Raw genomic sequence first — 21379 nt, 5'->3', positions numbered from 1 at the left:
ATATATTTTTTAAAAATTAACAACCAGTGATGAGGAGTGTGTGTGTATGGTTTGTGCAGTTTCATGGAAAGGTTGGCGAAAGGTTGGCAAACGGTTGTGAGACAGCGGCTTGCAAGTGGTGGTCTCAGGAAGAGTTGAGGCAGGAGTTGGATCCGCCCTTGCAGTCCCGGGCCTTGGCAGAGCAGGGCACTGAGGAGCAGGGGATGCTGTATGTGGAACAGGCACAACTCTTCAGCGTCTCCTCTGGGATCACCTCCTTCTCTACATTGAAGATGTTGGGCTGGTCAATCTGGTCCTCACCGATTCTAAGGCAGAGAGGGAAAGAAACCTGTGATTTCAGATGCCGGCTGCTCACAAACACAAATATGAAACTCTCAAAGTCTTTCTTCATTTACTGGGGAATAAGCTAATGGAAAAAAATCATGGGCAAGCTAGTGAGGGAGGGAATCATACAAAAGTTTTAACTGAAATAGTAGCGGCTGCATTTAAACATTTGTGTTGTAGCGTCATTATTGTTGTGTGTCTCCTTTTGAATGTAAATGCTTACATTCATGCAACAACCACAAATGCAGAAGCAGATAGAAATAGAATAACATTCTGCCAAATAATTCTGTTAAATGTTCTATCTACTTTGATACTGTGTGCTTTATCAATAGCTCCATGACCCTCTACATGTTCTATGCATTTCCTTTGTAAGTATGACCATCATAAAAGGAAAAAACACCCTGTACACTTTACTGAGACAATAAGGAATGCATTAGTCATGGAAGTCTAATCACATTAGAAAGCTGTACTTTCCACATTAGAAAGCAGTGATTTCATACATCATAAACTGGTGTATGTAAATATGGTGCTTACAGTTAAAAGACTTTGTATGAGAAAATCTGCATTCTAGTTCAATTACAGGTTTAACCACCAGGGTTACACAATGGCAAAGGGGTGTAATAAGACATAGCCCATCTATAGGAGCAAAGCCCAACTATAGGAGCAAAGCCCAACTATAGGAGCAAAGCCCATCTATAGGAGCAAAGCCCATCTATAGGAGCAAAGCCCAGCTATAGGAGCAAAGCCCATCTATAGGAGCAAAGCCCAACTATAGGAGCAAAGCCCAACTATAGGAGCAAAGCCCATCTATAGGAGCAAAGCCCATCTATAGGAGCAAAGCCCAGCTATAGGAGCAAAGCCTAACTATAGTAGCAAAGCCTAACTATAGTAGCAAAGCCCAACTATAGGAGCAAAGCCCAACTATAGGAGCAAAGCCCAACTGTAGGGGCAAAGCCCAACTATAGGAGCAAAGCCCAACTATAGTAGCAAAGTCCAGCTATAGTAGCAAAGTCCAGCTATAGGAGCAAAGCCCAGCTATAGGAGCAAAGCCCAGCTATAGGAACAAAGTCCAGCTATAGGAGCAAAGCCCAGTTATAGGCTAATCCAGGAATGAGACTTTAGCTTGAGAAAATACATTTCAAGGCCATGCTCAATAAGAAGCCAAAGCAGCCATTCGCTCACAAAATAAAAGGCTACCGATGAAAGTTTAGAGACTAAAATCAACCATGCAAAACACTTTATATAAAAAAACCCTTTGTGGTTGAGTATAAAGAAACCCTGCTGGGGTCAAAGCTGTATAATGCTGGGACATCCGTGCATGTTCAGGCAGCGATCAGGAACTAAACCAAACACAATGCAGAACTTGGCACACATTACTGGAGTCAGAGGTAGCTGAGACACTGATATTTGGCACCAAGCATTCACAAATTCTGAAAAAAAGAGGCAAAGTTATGACCACAGAGATATTAGGGTTTGAGAGATCGAGACACTAAAGGGGTAATGTGTGTAAAAAGTATAACAAATTATTTTAGCTATAATTTTACTACTGCCCCTCAACGATAAAGCATAAAACAAGTTCCTAAAATCTTTCTAAAATTTCTTCTTCCTAAAAATCCTTTGTGTTTAAGAAGCTCAATAAGGAAAACCTGAGTAAAATCAACATGATTACTAGAGAAAAAAAGGATTCTACAAATTACAGCAAAAAGCAATAATGACTGAAGCTTTTGTGAGTCTTCCCTGAACAGTTTACCATAAATTGATAGCAGGATATCAAATCCATGACTACTACAGGACAGTGAGTTCTAGATAAAAGAGGACCTTCACATAATGATGACTATGACAGAATATGGGTACAGATCCAGAACAGTGAGATAGTGGGAGAGAAAGACAAAAGTGAAACCCACAGAAAAGGAACACACGCACGCACGCACGCACGCACGCACGCACGCACGCACGCACGCACACACACACACACACATACACACACACACACACACACACACACACACACACACACACACCGTGTTGCATAAGTGTAGAACAGCACTGATCCCATTAGCCTTTACTCTGGGTGGCAGGGCCGATGGGGAATGTGGGAGTGCCACAGCCACTGGCTCATATTCTGCTTCCTGATCAGACCTGACCAATCAGAGCAAAGATCTACAGGAACTGAAAATGCCACATCTGCCACTGAGGCTGTGATTACTCAAGGACGTGTTCCGTAAATAAATAAATGAAGGAAAATATAAACCACAAAACGCACCCTGTGACCCTTTTACATGGGTTAAAGCAAGAAATTTTCATTTGACTGAAAATTTTTTCCTGGCTAAAGACAATGCCAGCAATTACTGAAAATGTAGTGTAGTTGGGACACGGCCTCTTTTGCCTAATTCTACACAATAAACACATTTATAAAGTATATTTATCTAAACAGCCTGTGTAAGGAGAGAAGAGAGAATGAACACCTGAGCAATAAATGTACATAAATGTTTATATAATGGAGTTATCTGGGGGTCCTCTTCCAGAAAATTATTTAAAGATCAAGTCAAATTTAGTGAATCCTGGTGAGAGGTATGAAGCTCTCTTGTTTTTATCAGATTCACCATCGCAAAAACATAAGCCGTAAGATTACATGCTTTAAGTAGGTATGTTACAAAAAATTAACACCACTGGATAGAGCTTTTAAATACAAACAGAACAACACCATCCATGTTAAGCCTGGTTTAAGCCTTTATACTTGACGCAGCACGAGTGGCGTGAGCAGCGCGAGGGGCACGCCGAAAATGACGTAATCGCGGTGGCTCCACCCGTGCGCGAGAGCCTCGCAGTTTTGTAACTTCGCGCGCACAGCGCTTCAGCGCAGTGAACCAAGTCATGTTTGCCGGGTTCATACACCTTTATAAGGTGGAATTAAAGCACTTGTACGTCACTTTCAAGGTCCATTTCAACGCGTTCTCAACGTTAAATTTAAGTTAAATATTTATACATATACTCGAAATGACTCGAAATAATTGGCTTTTTATCACATTATTTAATGTGATTTATTTTCAAAACGCCCAATCTTAACGTCTTCACGTTCTCTCATGTTTCGTCCTGGAATTACAAGAGGCTCGTATTTGTTAACGTAATACAAGAGAATTGTTCAGTCAGACAGATATTTGTTGTGAAACGAAGTAGTTACATTTTCAAGCATTTTAAAGTACTTTAGCCTAAATTCCAGCACTAATGCAACATTACAATTGGTCAGGTAAATGTTAATTCCCCTGTTTTGAGGGGTGTTTCTTTATACTACCACATATTGCTTCGGACTACACTGCAAAAAGAATGTGACGCAGCAAGTAGCCTCCGCCGTTCGCGCAGGTGTACAGAGTCGCGCGCTACGATCACGCCAGGCAGGAGGGGGGTAAAAACTTTTCTACGTAACATCCGCAAATCTGAAGGCGGAATGAACCGCAAGTCAATCAAATGACACCGCCGTCATCCATCCAGCGCTGATGAGCGCCAGTGAGAATCATATTTCGGCCACAAAACAGATAGCACGCGCGTGTGTTGTTTATTATGATTTGACGGATTTTTTCCCCAAAAAAATCAAATGACGGAAATCCGTCGTAGTGACGGAGAACTTTAACCCATGTCCTTATAGCATGGGTACAAGTCAGTATACATTCTAGATCATGCAAAATGTAACACAGAGTCCTGGTCAGCTGACCTGTCATAGATGAGGCCATTGATGCCATGTTCCCTGAGCTTCTGTCTGTTGTCGTGGTCATTGTTGTCATCCCCCCAGCAGAAGACCACCAGGCCTTTGGACTGGGCCTCCTTAATGTAGTCCATGTTACGCAGCAGGTCCTCTGTGTGCGCGCTGATGCCCTGTGAACAGGAACAAGGTCAAGTTCCTTTCACCCATGTCGCTTTAGAAATGTTTCCATGCATTCCCAGATTTTGTTTCCCTTGAAATACATGAAAAAAATAATTTCATATTTTTTCAACTCTCAAACGCTTCACTTGTGTTACAGCTGAGCCGAACAACTAAGAGTCTGCATGAAAACCCAAAATAAGCAGGACCTTTCAGATATTGTCAGTATGGTGACAAAAAGTCTTAGGCTGTCCTACAGCCCAGACACATGGTGTTGGGTCACATGTCACATGATGGACAAATGTGCAGCTGAGTATGTGGCAGTCACGAGTGTGAGTGTGCAGAGGTGTGAGTGTGAGAGGTGTGCTAGTGTGAATGTGAGTGTGCAGAAGTGTGCTGCAGTGTGAGTATGAAGAGGTGTGCTACAGTGTGAGTGTGAGAGGTGTGCTACAGTGAGTGTGCAGAGGTGTGCTGCAGTGAGTGTGCAGAGGTGTGCTGCAGTGTGAGTGTGAGTGTGCAGGTGTGCTACAGTGTGAGTGTGAGTGTGAGAGGTGTGCTACAGTGAGTGTGCGTGTGCAGAGGTGTGCTACAGTGTGAGAGATGTGTTACAGTGAGTGTGAGTGGTGTGCTACAGTGAGTGTGCATGTGCAGAGGTGTGCTACAGTGTGAGTGTGAGAGGTGTGCTACAGTGAGTGTGCGTGTGCAGAGGTGTGCTACAGTGTGAGTGTGAGAGTTGTGCTACAGTGTGAGTGTGAGAGGTGTGCTACAGTGAGTGTGAGTGTGCAGAGGTGTGCTACAGTGTGAGAGGTGTGCTACAGTGAGTGTGAGTGTGAGAGGTGTGCTACAGTGAGTGTGAGTGGTGTGCTACAGTGAGTGTGCATGTGCAGAGGTGTGCTACAGTGTGAGTGTGAGAGGTGTGCTACAGTGAGTGTGCATGTGCAGAGGTGTGCTACAGTGTGAGTGTGAGAGGTGTGCTACAGTGAGTGTGCGTGTGCAGAGGTGTGCTACAGTGTGAGTGTGAGAGTTGTGCTACAGTGTGAGTGTGAGAGGTGTGCTACAGTGAGTGTGAGTGTGCAGAGGTGTGCTACAGTGTGAGAGGTGTGCTACAGTGAGTGTGAGTGTGAGAGGTGTGCTACAGTGAGTGTGCATGTGCAGAGGTGTGCTACAGTGTGAGAGGTGTGCTACAGTGAGTGTGCGTGTGCAGAGGTGTGCTACAGTGAGTGTGTGTGTGCAGAGGTGTGCTACAGTGTGAGTGTGAGGTGTGCTACAGTGAGTGTGCGTGTGTAGAGGTGTGCTACAGTGTGAGTGTGAGAGGTGTGCTACAGTGAGTGTGCGTGTGCAGAGGTGTGCTACAGTGTGAGTGTGAGAGGTGTGCTACAGTGAGTGTGTGTGCAGAGGTGTGCTACAGTGTGAGTGTGAGAGGTGTGCTACAGTGAGTGTGCGTGTGCAGAGGTGTGCTACAGTGTGAGTGTGAGAGGTGTGCTATAGTGAGTGTTCATGTGCAGAGGTGTGCTACAGTGTGAGTGTGAGAGGTGTGCTACAGTGAGTGTGCGTGTGCAAAGGTGTGCTACAGTGTGAGTGTGCATGTGCAGAGGTGTGCTACAGTGTGAGTGTGAGTGGTGTGCTACAGTGTGAGTGTGAGAGGTGTGCTACAGTGTGAGTGTGAGAGGTGTGCTACAGTGAGTGTGCAGAGGTGTGCTGCAGTGTAGTGAGCACCACGGCGCTGCACCACAGGTCTCCGCCGGCGTCACTCACCAGGATGTCTTCACTCTGAGCAAAGCTCATGGCAATCTGTGTGGTCTTACAACGGATATCCATCAGTTCTGGGTAGATGTCAGACACACCCTGAGTCAGGAACAGTATGGGGTATATGTTCTGTTTCCTCCGCACCCTACAACACCACAGACAGGAAACACACCCTTGATAAAAAGGTACACAGCTTTATTTTTATTCATGGCTGATGATTTTATCTTTACTAAATAGGTTAAGTAGTTTCAAAACGTAGTATGGTAGCGCATGTGGGTGCTTTCTGTTAACGTGGCTTCTTACATTGCACACACATCAGGATCAAAACAAGAGAACACGATCCGTCTCTTCCCAGCATTCTGGAGCACACATGTGAGAATGACGTCTAGGAACTGGTTCATGTTGAAGTAAGTGGACAGGTTTGCGTCCCAGGAGCCATCCTAGTGCAGGAGAGAGAGAACATGACGGACGTGTGACGCAAATGGTGATGATTCACTGTCCAGGCACCATGTCTGCACGAGGAAGGCCAACCTTCATCTGGGATATCCATTTCAGCTCTATATTAAATCCCACGTAATCTGGAACAGCCTGAAAGATCTAGAACAAAAACATCAATTACAATTGTTACAAGTTTCAAATAGCTTTCCAAGAAGTGCATCAGGAGCACCTGTCTGGTGGTGGTGGTGGTGGTGGTGGTGAGGGGGGTTGTGGTGGTGGTGGTGGTGAGGGGGGTTGTGGTGGTGGTGAGGGGGGTTGTGGTGGTGGTGGTGGTGGTGGTGAGGGGGGTTGTGGTGGTGGTGGTGGTGGTGAGGGGGGTTGTGGTGGTGGTGGTGAGGGGGGTTGTGGTGGTGGTGGTGGTGAGGGGGGTTGTGGTGGTGGTGGTGAGGGGGGTTGTGGTGGTGGTGGTGGTGAGGGGGGTTGTGGTGGTGGTGGTGGTGAGGGGGGTTTTGGTGGTGGTGGTGGTGGTGAGGGGGGTTGTGGTGGTGGTGGTGAGGGGGGTTGTGGTGGTGGTGGTGGTGAGGGGGGTTGTGGTGGTGGTGGTGAGGGGGGTTGTGGTGGTGGTGGTGAGGGGGGTTGTGGTGGTGGTGGTGGTGGTGAGGGGGGTTGTGGTGGTGGTGGTGGTGGTGAGGGGGGTTGTGGTGGTGGTGAGGGGGGTTGTGGTGGTGGTGGTGGTGGTGAGGGTATGTACAATGGCAAACAGGTTTGGTTTTTTGCTGAATACCTGAGAAAGTGATGGAAAGGGTTGGTCTTCATCTATATAGTCTTCCTCATCTATCAAGTCTGAGGAAGAATGCACACATCAGCCACATGTAATTAGAGATGTGGCCTGTACACACTAAACACTGTTAAACCATGAGTGGGGTGGAAGGGACATGCTGTACCTTTGTGATCATGCACTTTCATAGCTGTCGTGTGGTCTAGCTGTGACAGGGACAAACAACAAAACAAAATCATGTTTAGCCATCATGTCATGCTCCCCAAGTGTCATGTTTAACATGAATGCCACGTTTTTATTACTGTTCCACCCTAATGAAAGAGCCTAATTAATCCTCGGAGATTAAATATTTACCTTAAGAAGCTGAAGCTGGTCAAAGGTCAAATCCTTGACAGGAACTTCAAACAGCACCATAGAATCCTTGTCATTTTTCTGAAGGTGAAGTTCCAGGAAACATGGGGGGTGAGGCACATCAGCACATTCATTACTGTTTATAACACCCTTAAAATAACTCATACTGGCTTCATCTCCAGGAGGTCAAAACAAACATGAACCAACAAACAACGCTGAAGTAAAACCTACAAGTCAACCAATTAGCCAAAAAACAACAAAGCGCTCAGATCAAGAAGGTACGATTATTGCAAAAATAAAGTCTGTCACCTTCTTAGTGGAAATACAGCATGTGAGATCATGATACACGATTGGCACCAAGTCTTTTGAGAGATGCACATCAAATTCAACATACGCAGCTCCCTGCAACCACAAACAGTGCACCGTAGACATCATTTCCACTCAAACACGAATTACACAGATGCATGCAAGTGATTTTCATAATCTGCTCTTACGTAATTGGCAGCGCTTAGAAATGAGGCAATTGTGTTTTCCCTGATCTTGTGATGTCTGAAACACAGAAAAAACAGGGACATGTTATTTAGTCAGAACACTGCACTTAGCTTTGATACATTCAGATGAAATCTCAGACCTTGCTCATATTTCACTTCCTCTACGAAGGCGAGTTCTCAGTACAGTGAGGACCCTCCTGCTGACCAATCAACTGAGGCACTTCAGCTGCAGTGGACGAGTTCACTGGGGCACTCACAGGGTTCACGCATGACCACGCTGAACTTATAATCAAACTGACCTTTGCCATTTGCGTACTACAAAACTGACATCTTGTCTATTGACAAAATGCGTTGAATGCTAAGGAGGCTTGAGGTCACGATGGAAATATGTATGAAGTACATTCAGTAAAATCAGCCCGACTTTTCCCACGTTCTCAGCTCAACCACCAAGCTCAACATCCAAAATTAAAAAAATGGTTTTAAATCTTTTAATCAGTATCAAAATTAAATGATGGTTCTATACATACATAAAAAAGACAAAAGCTGTAGTAATAAACAGCTTATTACAGCATAGTATAATAACACTACGAACAAAACTTTGTTAACTACTAACTGCGTGTCTCTTTGCTATAACTACTCCATGGTCAGCTCCTCTTTTCCATGTTCACATTATCTGAACTGGAGCTCTTTAGGACCACGCGGAGCAGGCTGGGTCGGAGGCCGAGTTCATGAGGTTCAGACTCACTTGGCAACGTGTGAGCTTCCGGCTCCGCGGTGACCCACATCCAGAGAACTTCCCTTCTGCCAGTACTTGGTGAAGGACTGTCGCATGTCGCACTGGAAGCTCTGGATGGGCCGGATCACCAGGAAATCCACTGAACACAAACACATGTACAGAGTTCTTATTCAGCAACACAAAACCCCTCCAAAGCACCACACAACGTAGAGTACCACACACGTTTCGATACACCTACTGTTTATTTTTATGGCTCTTTTTTACATTTTAGAAAAACAGTGAACACAATGAAATTACACATAGTAGAGATGCCCATCTAGAAGCATCAGACATCCATTGGCCTGCAAAAACCTCTGCAGTTGGTCATGGCATATATTCCACTAGGTGTTGAAATCGTTCTGCAGGAATCTTGGTCCATGTGGATGTGAAAGCTTTTTGCAGCTGCTACGAATCAGATGGGAGGTACTGAGATGCCCTGAACAGGCTGTTCTAGATCCTTCCAGAGATTCTCGTTAGGATTACGATCTGGTGACTGTGAAGGCCAGGGAGGCAAGGACAACGTCCTGTCATGTTCCTGGAACCAATCCATGACTTGAGAACCCTTGTGTGCACTCTCCTGCTGAGAGTCTCCTTCTGCCACTGGGTAAACAGCCGCCATGAAGGGAAGAACTTGGTCAACAACAATGCTTAGGTAAGGCCAAACGTCCATCCATATGTATCAGATAATCCATTTTCTTGTGTGCCAAGAAAATATTCCCCACACACCATAACTCTGAACTATTGATACCTGGCAGGAAGGGCTCTTCCATTCATACTGTCTACAACAAATCTTGACCCTCCCATCAGTATCATGCAGCACAACTGATTTCACCAGGCCATGTTTATCCATTGCATGGTGCCCATTGCGTTGCAATTTCCCACTGGGGTCTTGCTGAGGTTTCCCTTAAGACAGTAAAGGCAACTGAACTGAGCTGTTTGCCATTATAGTCCATCCATGCTAAGGAACAATGAGCTCTACACTCAGCCACATGGGTTGGAGCACCAGTATTGTATTCAACTGCAATATGTTTGACTTTGTTCCGCCTGTTGCTCAGTTGGTTACGCCCACAGGATCTTCAGCTGGATGTTTTACCTTGATTACACTATTCTCTGTATTCTCTCCATACCGTTCCACAAAACAATATCACAAGGTTGCTCGTTTTTGAAATAATGACTCCAGCTAATGTAGCACCACCACCACATCGCATTTACATACAGCAATTTTTGTATGCCTAATTGAACATGCCTGTAACTATTTACAGCAGGCTGTGTCTGGAGGAAAAATCTATAGTAAAATACATCCACTGGGCAAACATATAGAATGTATAGAGTTCAGGATGTAGGACAGTGTTCCTCAACAGCCCTGCCCAAAGACCACGGCAAGCCTAAACCTTGCATGTGTACTTGATTCCTTAGCTAAATCAACCAAGCCACATTTGACACTTAGTGTGTTACAACAAGATATACCATCATTGTGTTGTGACCGTGCATGATTCACTTCAATTTGAAGGATGCCGTTTACTTGCTGAACGTACCTCTGACTTTTCCGATGGTCTGTCTAGAGTTTCTGCTCATGATGGGGAGAGTGACAATGCCATTGTCTTTGCCGTTCTCCACGAAGGTGGAAGACAGGAGGCAGGCAGCACCAACATGACCTGGGTGAACATCACCCTGAACAACCTTCTCACTCAAGTCCTCCTAAAAGATAAAAATGAGTCACGAGTCACATAACAGCACGCCTGATAACATCTGATAAGCACCTGTATGTGACCTTCACCCAGCAATTCCATATAAGCACCTTTAGGCAAGTCTTTCCCTAAGACACACCCCTGTTTCTCTTTGTCAGAAGTGATACATCCGGCACAAAAAAGTGATAGAGTGACAGATAAAGTGATAAAACGTAGAGCACAGAAGGCTGCAGAAGAGTAGTGTGAGATGGCAACACATACCTCAAAGAACTCAAAGATGAGCTCCAGGTTGTCAGGGTCCATGGTGTGGATGCTGTACTCTGTCCACTTCGCGGGCCCCAGGGCATAGCCACATTCTGGCTGTGAGTGGCGAGACTTATACCCAGCATCATTGATCATACTGATCTCTAGCGTGGTGGTCATCTTGTGCCAGGAGGAAGTACTCTCCTCGTCATCCTCCTCCTCCAGCATTAACTTCAATCTATGAGCAGTTCATAGATTAAATGTAACCACTTTGACTAAATGTATCCAAGACTTTATCTCTGTGAAAGAATCAATACCTGAAGCGAGAGTTCTTGAATTTCTTTTTGGTTATATTCACTGGAGGCTTCTCAGAGTAATGGAGACGTAGTCGGATTTCTGTCTGACATGTCAGCCAGCCAGAGTCCACACTTTCAACTCCATCTGCATGGCAATGGATGTAGTTAAATACTTTAGATAATAAAGGCAGGGCCCATAAAAAAACTGTAACAAACAATTTTGTTCAAGAGTGAAAAACTGCACTCACTGATCTGTTTTCTAAAACCAAATAGTGGCCATGCAAAATGAAAGAAAAAAAAAAGAGCCAAGCAAGAAAAAAAAACTTTGCTGTTTAACGTTTATTTAAGAACTTACCATGGACCCCAAACTGCCCATCAGTGATGTCAAGGTCAGCCTCTGTAAGACAGAAGTAGTGTTATTATTGTTCCCATGTCTACACTGCACATTTACAAATGAGCGTTCACCAGTACAGAGCAACACCACACACCTTTTAGTTTTACGGATTTGTTGTGTGGATGTATTTAACATTTCATTTCAATGGAAGATTAAGAAACATATCTCAATGACAGTTAATCTGCAAACACAGAAATGATGCATTATATGATGATGAATGCTCTATCATAGCTATGCCTCCTAAGATTTGCACTTTCTCCGAGCATCAAACAACACTATACACTAGCTTACTCAATACTGCTCTGATACTGTATGTACATGTTATGTGGGTTAAAACGTAAAGCTTCTGCTTGCAAAGTTATTCTAAATGCATTTTTCAAAAGATCCAGAGTAGTACGTGTTAATAAAGGTACCAAGATTAATGATTAGATGGTGCAGATGGAGAACAGCTTGAAGAAACTCTAGCATGCGGTTCATCAAAGAACAGCATGAGCCTACCTTTAGCAGAATATACCACCAAAATAAACAGCAAAGAAATGGATGAAAAATAAACTAACAAAACTATGAAAAAAGAAAAAAAACTAAAAACAAAATGAAAATATATATCATTAATTCCTTCCAATATTAAAATTCTAAAGGATAGCTAATATATCTAAAGGATAGATAAACTAATATAGCTAAAGGTTAGATAAACTAACATAGCTAAAGGATAGTTAAACTAATATAACTAAAAGGATAGCTAGACTAATATAGCTAAAGGATAGCTAAACTCAGATGCTCATGCAAACAGCCCAGTAATCCTACTACCATGACATCACTGTCTGACCAAAGGAGATGACCACAAAATGGATGCTACAGCTTCTTTGTACTGATCCCTCAAAACTATAGAAAGTCAATTTTTTTCTGCCCGGAGAACAAAAAGAAAATAAACAGCTTCAGCTTAACTGGTGAACTGAGCCAATCTGACAACTGAGTGGTTATGACTACTGTGTAGTGAGTGAATAAGACTGTGGGGGGTTGTGGGCCTGCTGTATATTCAGCGCTATTCTGGGTTCAGATACCTGAGGGGCTCAATGATCGAGGCTGCTGATGGGTCTCCCATTTATTGACTATGACTTGACATGGACCACCTGCATTCTGTAATTCCAATGTTTAAAATGGTGTTAAGATTGTTTGGGGGGAGGGGGGGTGTATTTATTTACAATTTTATTTACAATCGCAACCAAAGTCATACGCCAAAACAAGTAATTTGGTATATTCACCACTCTCTCAGCCAGACAGTCACAGTTGGAAGATATCTGAAAAGTGGATTTGTTAGTCAAAACAAATACATTGGCATCACAAGCTAAGCATAAATCAGCTCTGCTGCATCCTAAAAATCTAAAAACTACAATACTTAACAATGACCCTTGATTAAAATGTCTGAAATTAAGCTGTTACAAAATGGAAAGAAGATTCAAAATAGTAGTAATAATTAGCAGGAAATCCAACTTTTTGTATATACTCTTTCTGAGAAATAGTTGAAAAGATTTGTGATGCCATTTAGCCGGACTAGCTGGAAGTAGACCTGCTCTCAAGACAGGCATGCTCACTGAGACAGCTATATACCTTAATATGTACCCAACTCCACAAGCTCTATTAACCACGAATTACAATCATATCAGCTAAAATAATACCAGTTTCATAAGCACACCGCCCTGTTTCACTAACAATGAACCACAAAAACCCAAACAGCACCACCTTGTTAAAAAATATACCTGCAATCATCGATTATGCTACTAAGAACATGTTTCATGAATGAAAAAGTTTAGGGATAAACAGTCTCTAAATGAAATTTACTTCACAGAGAAGAAGCAAATATAGATCTTGTGTTAAGTGTTTGCCATCTAAGGAAAAAGCTGGACAATTAAGATAGCAGCATATTTTAAATAAATCTGAATTTGGCGTGTTCACAGAGGTTAAATGAATTTCCAAACAAAACTAAATAGGATTCAATCAGCTGCAATTTGCCAGTAATGTTGTGTATAATTATTTACATGATTTGGATTTTGCATTTGAAATCCAGTTCTAACATCACCTCTCACTGTGATTTGTACATTCTTTTCACATTATTAAAATGGGCTTACATGAACAGACATGACACTTTTAGAGCACTATGACATTTGTTTAAAGCTGTATATTCAACTGAGCATGTGAGCATGCCAAATTCTATTTCAATTAAGAAGTCTTTAGGAAAGGAAATGCTAGAGCCTTTAGGCAAGGAAAGTTCATCAGTCACTATCATGTTACAAGGAAAACAGGAATTGTAAACAAATTATATGCTACAGTGCCCTGTTTTTCACTGAAGCAGTGGTCGTTTTTCAAAACGCATACATACTTCAGTTCATATGCAAACTAACATCACTTGCAATATACCCTATTACCCATTGGAGAATATACCATGAAGAATACAATACTAAAGATCAAAAATAACACCTGACATGACAAAATGTATGTGTTCTTGTTAGAACACAAGTATGTGTTTTCAAAAACAACCATGATGCTGTTAGAGAGATACAGTTAAACGCACACATTACATATTAGAAAAGAGGACTCACTTTTCAGAAAAATCATGAAATCAAAATCTGCAGTTTCAATACAAGATAAAAAGGTAGGAAAGACTGACAATATTGAAAAGTTTTGGAATGGCAAAACAAAAATATAGATTTTTTTTATGTAAACATTTATAAAGGTACATTAATGCTGTGGCCAAAAAGTTAAAAATTAGTAGCAGTCATGGGCTAAAAAAGAACAAGGTCTCACCTTAGTGTCCAGGAAGAACCCCTTTAAATAGCGATACTTGACTTCTAACCCTCTTGGAACTGTGATGGTCTTTTTCCACAGAGTGCTTGGATTAGACAAAAAACATATGGTTAAAAACATATTAATCATTAAATTAAAGCAACCTGATTTTTATAAAATGCAAGAAAGAATGTAGACTTTTACCCATCATCCTCTGCTGCCTGTAGAGGCACAGCTTTGTGGTGACACCAGTTGCCAAGTGTCTCACAGTCCCCAACCACTGCTATTACCTCACCTGGCAGGAAAAACAGCAACCTTAACCCCATCCTCATTGAAATGGTGGAAAATGTGCCATTTTCTGGAATAATCTATGACCACTGTTTATCTCCTGTGTCAACCTATGACACTGAACTGTTTTCATCTTTTGATTCAGGCTGAAAAAATTGTGACTCATTTATTTACACTGAATTCACACTGAACTCTCTTGTGATGTGAGCTCACAGCCTGAGTGAAAAGCAGGACTCCAATACAAAATAAGTCACGTTGTCACAGCATCAGGCGTGATGACAGCAAATGAGACTGGGTTTAATCAGGGGGCTTCGCTAACTTTAACTGTGAACTGGGACTGTGTTCAGAGCAGGAGGAAGAATGAAGAACCGGCTGTACTTTCACTCGCACTAGTTATCTCTCCATCATTCGCTCCTACTTAACGGTCCAGTGTTTCACTGGCGTGCAAGACGGTTGTAAGGACGAACTGAGTCCCAACATACAATTTTACCAGATTTACTCACCAATGGATGTAGTTCCTCGTATAGCAAGCGTCACTTTAATGTTATCCATGGTTGTCAGCGACACTACATGAAAGAAACAGCGTTATTTAACGCCAGATAACGTGAAGAACCGGCTCGCTAGGATGAAAACACGGCTGCCTGTCTAGCTGTGCTCGGGCTCTCTTCCGACATCTAGCGTAGCCTAGCTTAGCTTAGGTTGGGTTAAGATACACGTTAATTTAGAGTAGCGGGGGAGATCAACGACATCTGGTAAACGACCTACCCTTACTGTGAACCCGCCACGCAGAGTGTTCAGTGAGGGCGACGCCGACATTTCTCTGTGGGCGAATTTAAGAGAGCAGCACTTGGGTTACTGTGACCGTGGGCGCAAAGGAGCCTAACGACATTCTAGCTAGCTGTCCAAACCGGTCCCAACCGGTTTAAGAGAGCGCGAGGGAGCCGTGGCTGCTACACTGACAGACCAGCTAACCGACAGACCAACTAACCGACTAGCTAACCGACAGACCAGCTAACTGACAGACCAACTAACTATAACAGACCAACTAACTGACAGACCAGCTAACCGACAGACCAACTAACTGACATACCAACTAAGGTACAGACAAGCTAACAAACCAGCTAACTAAAAGACGAGCTAATTTACAGACTTGCTAACTGACAGACCAACTAATGTACAGACAAGCTAACTAACAGACCAGTTAATTTACACTCGCTAACTGACAGACCAGCTAAGGTACAGACTAGTTAACTTGGCTACCTCACTTCACCGGCGACTTGTGTAGTAAACCTGCGAGCAAGCGGACAGAGTTCATTATACATGAGTCAAAACTCCTAATAACTACTCGCGCGGTGTGGGAATAAAGTGAAGAATGTTACCGTAGCTGAAATTAAACGTGCATAGCCGGACTAAAGCGAGCCGGCCACTGTCCAGTAGTGCTAGCTGAGCTGTGTTGTCCCCATGTTGTGTCTCATTGTCATAGGGCGGTGAAAGACTGCGGGCTGGTGAGACAGTCCCTCCTGTTACTGCCCTAAACGCCCGGCATGTAACGGGACATACAGAACACTTTTAGAATTGAGTGTTTAATAATAAGAATATTTTTTAAGTCTATTCTGTCTGTCGTCTTTTGACTTTTCAGTTAAATCTTTTTCACAGTACAAATTTTGTATTTAGATTAATAGCAGTGGAGTTGCCTAACCCAACTACTCCCACGGGCTGTACTTTTCTGCCCAGTTGCGTAATATTGGCCCCGGTTCACGCTGGAGGCGCTCGGGTTCAGACTGGCACCAGAGTTGTGTAAAATTAGCCCACAGCATAACTCGAAGTAAGCTGTCGAGGGTTGATATTAGATATCAAAATGTATTTTAAAATGTTAAGACGACAATTGTATAACCATGTCGTTCTTAACAATCGGTTTGGCGAATGTTCTGTCCTGTTTTACGTCCCATTAGCCATATTTATTATACAACATACTATATTTAAACTCTTTAATATAGCACTTTATGATATTTTCTCTTAAAACTAAGTTTAATATAGACTAGCAGTTTTGGTAATATGAGAACAGCTTTAGTAATATGGGAGACTAATGCCGGTGTTAATGACATTTGAGGAGGATGTCTAAAGCATTGGCGGTGTGTTTGCTTGTCTATTTCACAGCACATTAAAGCTGTATGTAAAATATATTGTGCAATTATCCACATTTGAATGAGTAAACAGCCTTATTATTTTATTTTATAAATTCATAATTTGACAAACCTCTAAACCCAAATTTAAGCAAATAAACCTTTCAAACCTGCCTATTCAGGTTGTGTTTGAATGTGAAGGGTTAAATGTAATTTCACATCACTGTCCTTTTGGGATGTCACTGGCAAAAGATGTACATCTATATTAAAATACTACAACCAGTAGCAGTCACTATTTTAAAAATGATTTGGTGGCAGGTTTCACAGGTATGGAGTGAGATTACTGCCTTTAATTTGAGAGCGCAAAGATAAGGTTATATCGAGCAAGTCAGACATACTGAGCATGCAAAATCAAGAAAACCGAGCAAAAATAGTGACAGTGAGAACAAAGAAACAAGAATGGTATTTTCTGCGCGCGTTTCAGTTTTTTGCTCGCTTCTAAAATTTCTGCTCGCTTATTAATTACAAGTATAAATACGTCACAGATCAAGGCTTGGTAGATGATTGCCTGAACCATCGATTGCAACTGCAAGTGGGCATGTCACGACCCGATTTGAACCAGACACCTGATTTGGACTACGCATGTGCAAAATTGAACTTAATTCCCAATAAATCGTACAACAGATGCTTCAAGCTTACTGCTGCCAATCTTACATGCATGAGACATATGTTGATTGATTGTTTATTAAACAATTAGACATCATGGATAGCTAAAGTGCCACGGATAAAAAACATTTTCCACCCAAAGCCAAAAAAACATTGAATGTGTTGATTAAAAATCATTCCAAATTTTGACTTCACTGTGAATCTGAAATTACAGATAGTTAGCTAATGTAGCTTAGGTATTAATGTCCAAAACAAACAAAAATTATTTGCTTGTACAATTGTAGGACTCCAGATGTAGCTATCTAGATTAATAAAAATTGCATAAATCTACATCTAGTTAGTTACCTACGTAGCCATAGCTACGGTGAAGCAGCATCCAAAATTTTGTTTAGGATGTTTTGCTAATTTCAGCTAGGTTTGACAGTTGATGCATCCACCTAGGATCATTAAGTAGTGCAGCACGATTGTTTGATGCAAAAGAGAAACATACCAGAGTTCAGTCTCTTAACCTTGAAACGTTTGTTGATCTCTGGAGAGCAGCAAAAGCGCATACAAACTATCTGCACAAAATGCAGCTCTGACTAAACTAAGTTCTCACAGAGTCTTTTATCTCCCTGAGAGCAGCCCTCACCCTGCTACCTTATCAGAAAGAGAGTGTGGGCTCTGCCAGTCACACTATGTTTTTAGCTCAACAATTTTCTTGTAATCTTCCATTCACCCCACAATCTAGTTTTCTGCCGAACAATATTACAATTTACCCTTTACTTTATTGATGCAAAGTTAATTAAGCTTATAATCAACATCATGATGATCTTTCACTAAACTTATAATCCGACAGTAGCTAGCAGGCTCCATTCACCGTTTCATTGGCTTTGGGTGGTAAAGGTTTTTATCTGTGGCACTTTAGCTAACCATCTTATTGTTAAAAAATGCAATCGATGGTTCAGGTAATCATCTACCAAGCCTTGGTCTGTGACGTATTTACTCTTGTAATCATGAAGCATGCAGAAATTTTAGAAAGGAGCAAAAACCTGAAACGCGTTGAAAACAGTGAAGTGAGCACACCATACAATTCTTGCTCTAGCTGTCACTGTTTTTGCTCGGTTTTCTTAATTTTGCGTTCTCAGTGTGTCTGACTTGCTCGATTTCACCTTATCTTTGCGTGCTCATATTAAAGACAGTAATCTCACTCCATACACAGGCCTCTTATATTTCCTCTCACATTGCCGTGGGAACATGTTTGGGGGGAGCTTGAGGGGGAGATTTGGACATGCAAATGCCATACTATCCTTTAGGGGGTGCTAAAGCACCCTCTGCACCGCTACTGTCCTATTATGGTGTTGGAAATTGTACATTTTGCTTGCATATACTTGAGGCCATCACGTTTCTATCCTGGAACCATCAGGATTTTTATCTACACATGCTCCATATAGCCAGGATAATTAATAAATACAATATTTCATTGTGTCAGTATACAGACAATTCATAGTGTTATATTTCTACCTTTGGACTCTCAAAAGTCTATCAGCTCCATATTTAAGTGCAATATAAATAAACTTCATTATTATGACAAGTTATGACAAGTTAACTATACATTAGAGAGTAAGCGCCCTTTGGCGATCATATATTCATCCGGTCTGTTTGCTCATCCGTGCATTCCTCTGTATTAAACTGATTATATTTGGTAAGGCTCACTCCGGATATTAATTATTTTTTCAGCACCTCTGCACCAGATGAAATAGTTTCACAGAGCTATAGACAGGCTGAGTTGTCAGTATGCAACATTAACCAAGACCTTTTCTCTGTGGTGTACCTAGTCTCAGTGCTGAATCACATAACACTGAGACACCAATGAGTGAAGGTCTTTTGGAATTAAATGTTAGTCAGTAGATATAACAGAACTGCAGATACTGCAGTGTTATAAATATTTAATTTCACTGCCATTCTCTTCACTATAAAGAGAGATAAGTGTGACTAGTAATTAGGCTATGTCTATATTTGTGATATTCAATCCATTTTCAAGCTGTTTACCACAGTGCAGAGTGATGCTGATCAGAATCAGAAATACTTTATTGATCCCAGAGGGAAATACATAATGCTTCTTTTATGGAATATTTAATAATTAACTTTTATATACTGAAAATAAGTTATTCTATTTTATTCTATTTTATTCTATTCTATTCTACTCTGTTCTATTCTGCTGTGCCATAGCCATAGCATTATCTGATCTTTGAGAGAATTGGAATTAATCTTCAGCATTGGGTATATGGATATAGACTATATAAAGTACTACTTCTATTAAATACATTGATGTGAGATCACAGTCTGATCCTTCAGTTTCTCAGCACCTCTGCACCAGATGACATAGTTTCACAGAGTAATAGACAGTCATGGTGAGCTCTCAGTATGCAACACTAACCAGGACCACTTCTCTATGGCCAGATACTGTGATGATTAATTCAATATCGAGGCCCGATCAGGTTGTTTTGAAGACTGGCAGACACTGTCTGCCTCAGTATTTTACTGCAGCGCTGCAATGTCTTTCAGCCGGGGTGCTTGATCTCTCAAACAATGTGGCATTTTTTAAAGAATTAAGCATGGTCAAATAATCCAGACAACAGTTCTTATTGTCTGATATTGGCTGTATGTTTGATATTGGCTGTATGTTTAGGGTCATTCTCCAATTGCAGAATAAATTTGCAGCTAATCAGATGCCTCCTTCATGGTACTGTATGGTGGATATGGATCTGCCGGTGTTTCTCAGCGCTGAGGACACCACTGTGCATGACCACATCCCCAACTCCTTTTGCTGAAATGCAGCTGCAAACTTGCAAGGAAATTCCATCACACTTCATTGTTGCCTGCAGACACTCGTTATTCTCACCAGAGGGCGCTCTACAGCCCTCAGTTATAACCAAATATCCAGAGCACCTGCCATTTTTCTGCACTCCAGTTCCGATGTTTTCTTGCATAGTTAAGGTGTTTGGCCTTGTTTCCACGTCAAAGATTTGGCCTTTTGGCCTCAATTCTTCCATGAAGACCACTTTAGGCCAGACTTCTCTGAACAGTAGATGGCGCACCTGGGTCCACTTGTTGCTCCCAGTTCTGAGCTGATGGCACTGCTGGGCATCTTCTGATTTCAAAGGGAAGTTAGCATGTCCTTAGTGGTCCTCAGCATTGCCTGTTTCTCTGTGCTCCTTCAAAATAACTTGTACAGCACATCCTGAAACTCCAATCTGCTCGCTGTTGAATTATTGTGTCTTATTGCTGTGCTCAGTCTTGCCTTGGTGTATGACCTGTGACATGAAACCTTCTTCCATAACCTCGCCTCTGTAGCAGAGTTTGTTGCTAACCCTGCTTTAAGCCCTCAACACTATTTGTATTTCAGTTAATGACTGTGTTTCAACCGACATATTAATGATGTATATCATGGTATAATTGGCCAATTATATGCATAACTATAGTCCTTCAAAATCACCAACTTTGTTCAAGTGTACATGTAAATTACAAAAATAAACTATGAGCCCTTCTATTTTTGTAAGCTTTCTTAGTTTGCAGCATTTTTCAATGAAACCTCATTTTTTCTATTCTGAATGAAGAAAGATACAGAGAATCATCCTTTGGTAATACTCAAGTACAAAGCGACACCTTTAAAAGCCACTTGGTCACAGCGACCTGCTATTTGATCCATGTAATCCCATTTCTAGACGTATAAGGCAGTAAGGTGTCCCAGTACTACACCAGTCTTCACACGGGTGTTGGCTGCTGATTCTATTGAGCAAATTCATTGTTTTCATTGCAACCCAATGAATCCCAGGGGCTCGACCAGGATATGTTGGTCTGGCTCACACTAACAAGTCTAATATTGCCCTGTTGTCTCCCACTGATGAGATACTATCTTCAGCAGTGCTTCTGTAGATGATCAAGATGGCGTGACTTTAGAGGACTTTAACAGCAGCTGCATGTCTGAATGTAGCTATTTTATGATGATATTGGGGAGAATATATTTGCTTTCTAAAATATCCATGCAAAGGCATCAGAAAAGCAGGGATAGATATTAGGCAAGTCCTGTCTGTTGCCTAAGATGAGAAAGAAGCAAACCAATGCAATAGCCATTTTTTCAGATTCAGTAAGTAATTCA

At 42.0% G+C, this 21379-nt stretch overlaps 1 protein-coding gene across 6 annotated transcripts; it reads right to left on the bottom strand.

Moving 5' to 3' along the window:
• gpcpd1 (glycerophosphocholine phosphodiesterase 1) lies at positions 1-17872 on the bottom strand. Of its 6 annotated transcripts, none has more exons than XM_077016810.1 (21): positions 17729-17872; positions 14953-15015; positions 14366-14456; positions 14183-14267; positions 12643-12678; positions 12442-12517; positions 11342-11383; positions 11008-11131; positions 10709-10928; positions 10295-10457; positions 8730-8859; positions 7988-8042; positions 7803-7895; positions 7497-7574; positions 7309-7348; positions 7149-7207; positions 6458-6523; positions 6230-6366; positions 5936-6071; positions 4034-4194; positions 1-305 (listed from the first exon to the last, which is right to left on the bottom strand). In XM_077016810.1, exons 1-21 carry the CDS (start codon positions 17787-17789, stop codon positions 125-127), a joined length of 2097 nt encoding a protein of 698 aa, XP_076872925.1. In that variant the 5' UTR covers positions 17790-17872; the 3' UTR covers positions 1-124. The 6 variants fall into 6 exon arrangements, 5 of the variants coding, with proteins under 5 accessions (XP_076872925.1, XP_076872930.1, XP_076872929.1 ...); XM_077016815.1 differs by lacking the exon at positions 17729-17872 and adding an exon at positions 15829-15958; XM_077016814.1 differs by lacking the exon at positions 17729-17872 and adding an exon at positions 15215-15408.
• Between the last annotated feature and the right edge of the window lie 3507 nt (positions 17873-21379).

Source organism: Brachyhypopomus gauderio, chromosome 9 (genome assembly GCF_052324685.1).
Source record: "Brachyhypopomus gauderio isolate BG-103 chromosome 9, BGAUD_0.2, whole genome shotgun sequence".
Classification (NCBI taxonomy): Eukaryota; Metazoa; Chordata; class Actinopteri; order Gymnotiformes; family Hypopomidae; genus Brachyhypopomus; species Brachyhypopomus gauderio.
Note: the sequence above shows the minus strand (reverse complement) of the source record. Positions and strands in the feature narration are given on the sequence as shown.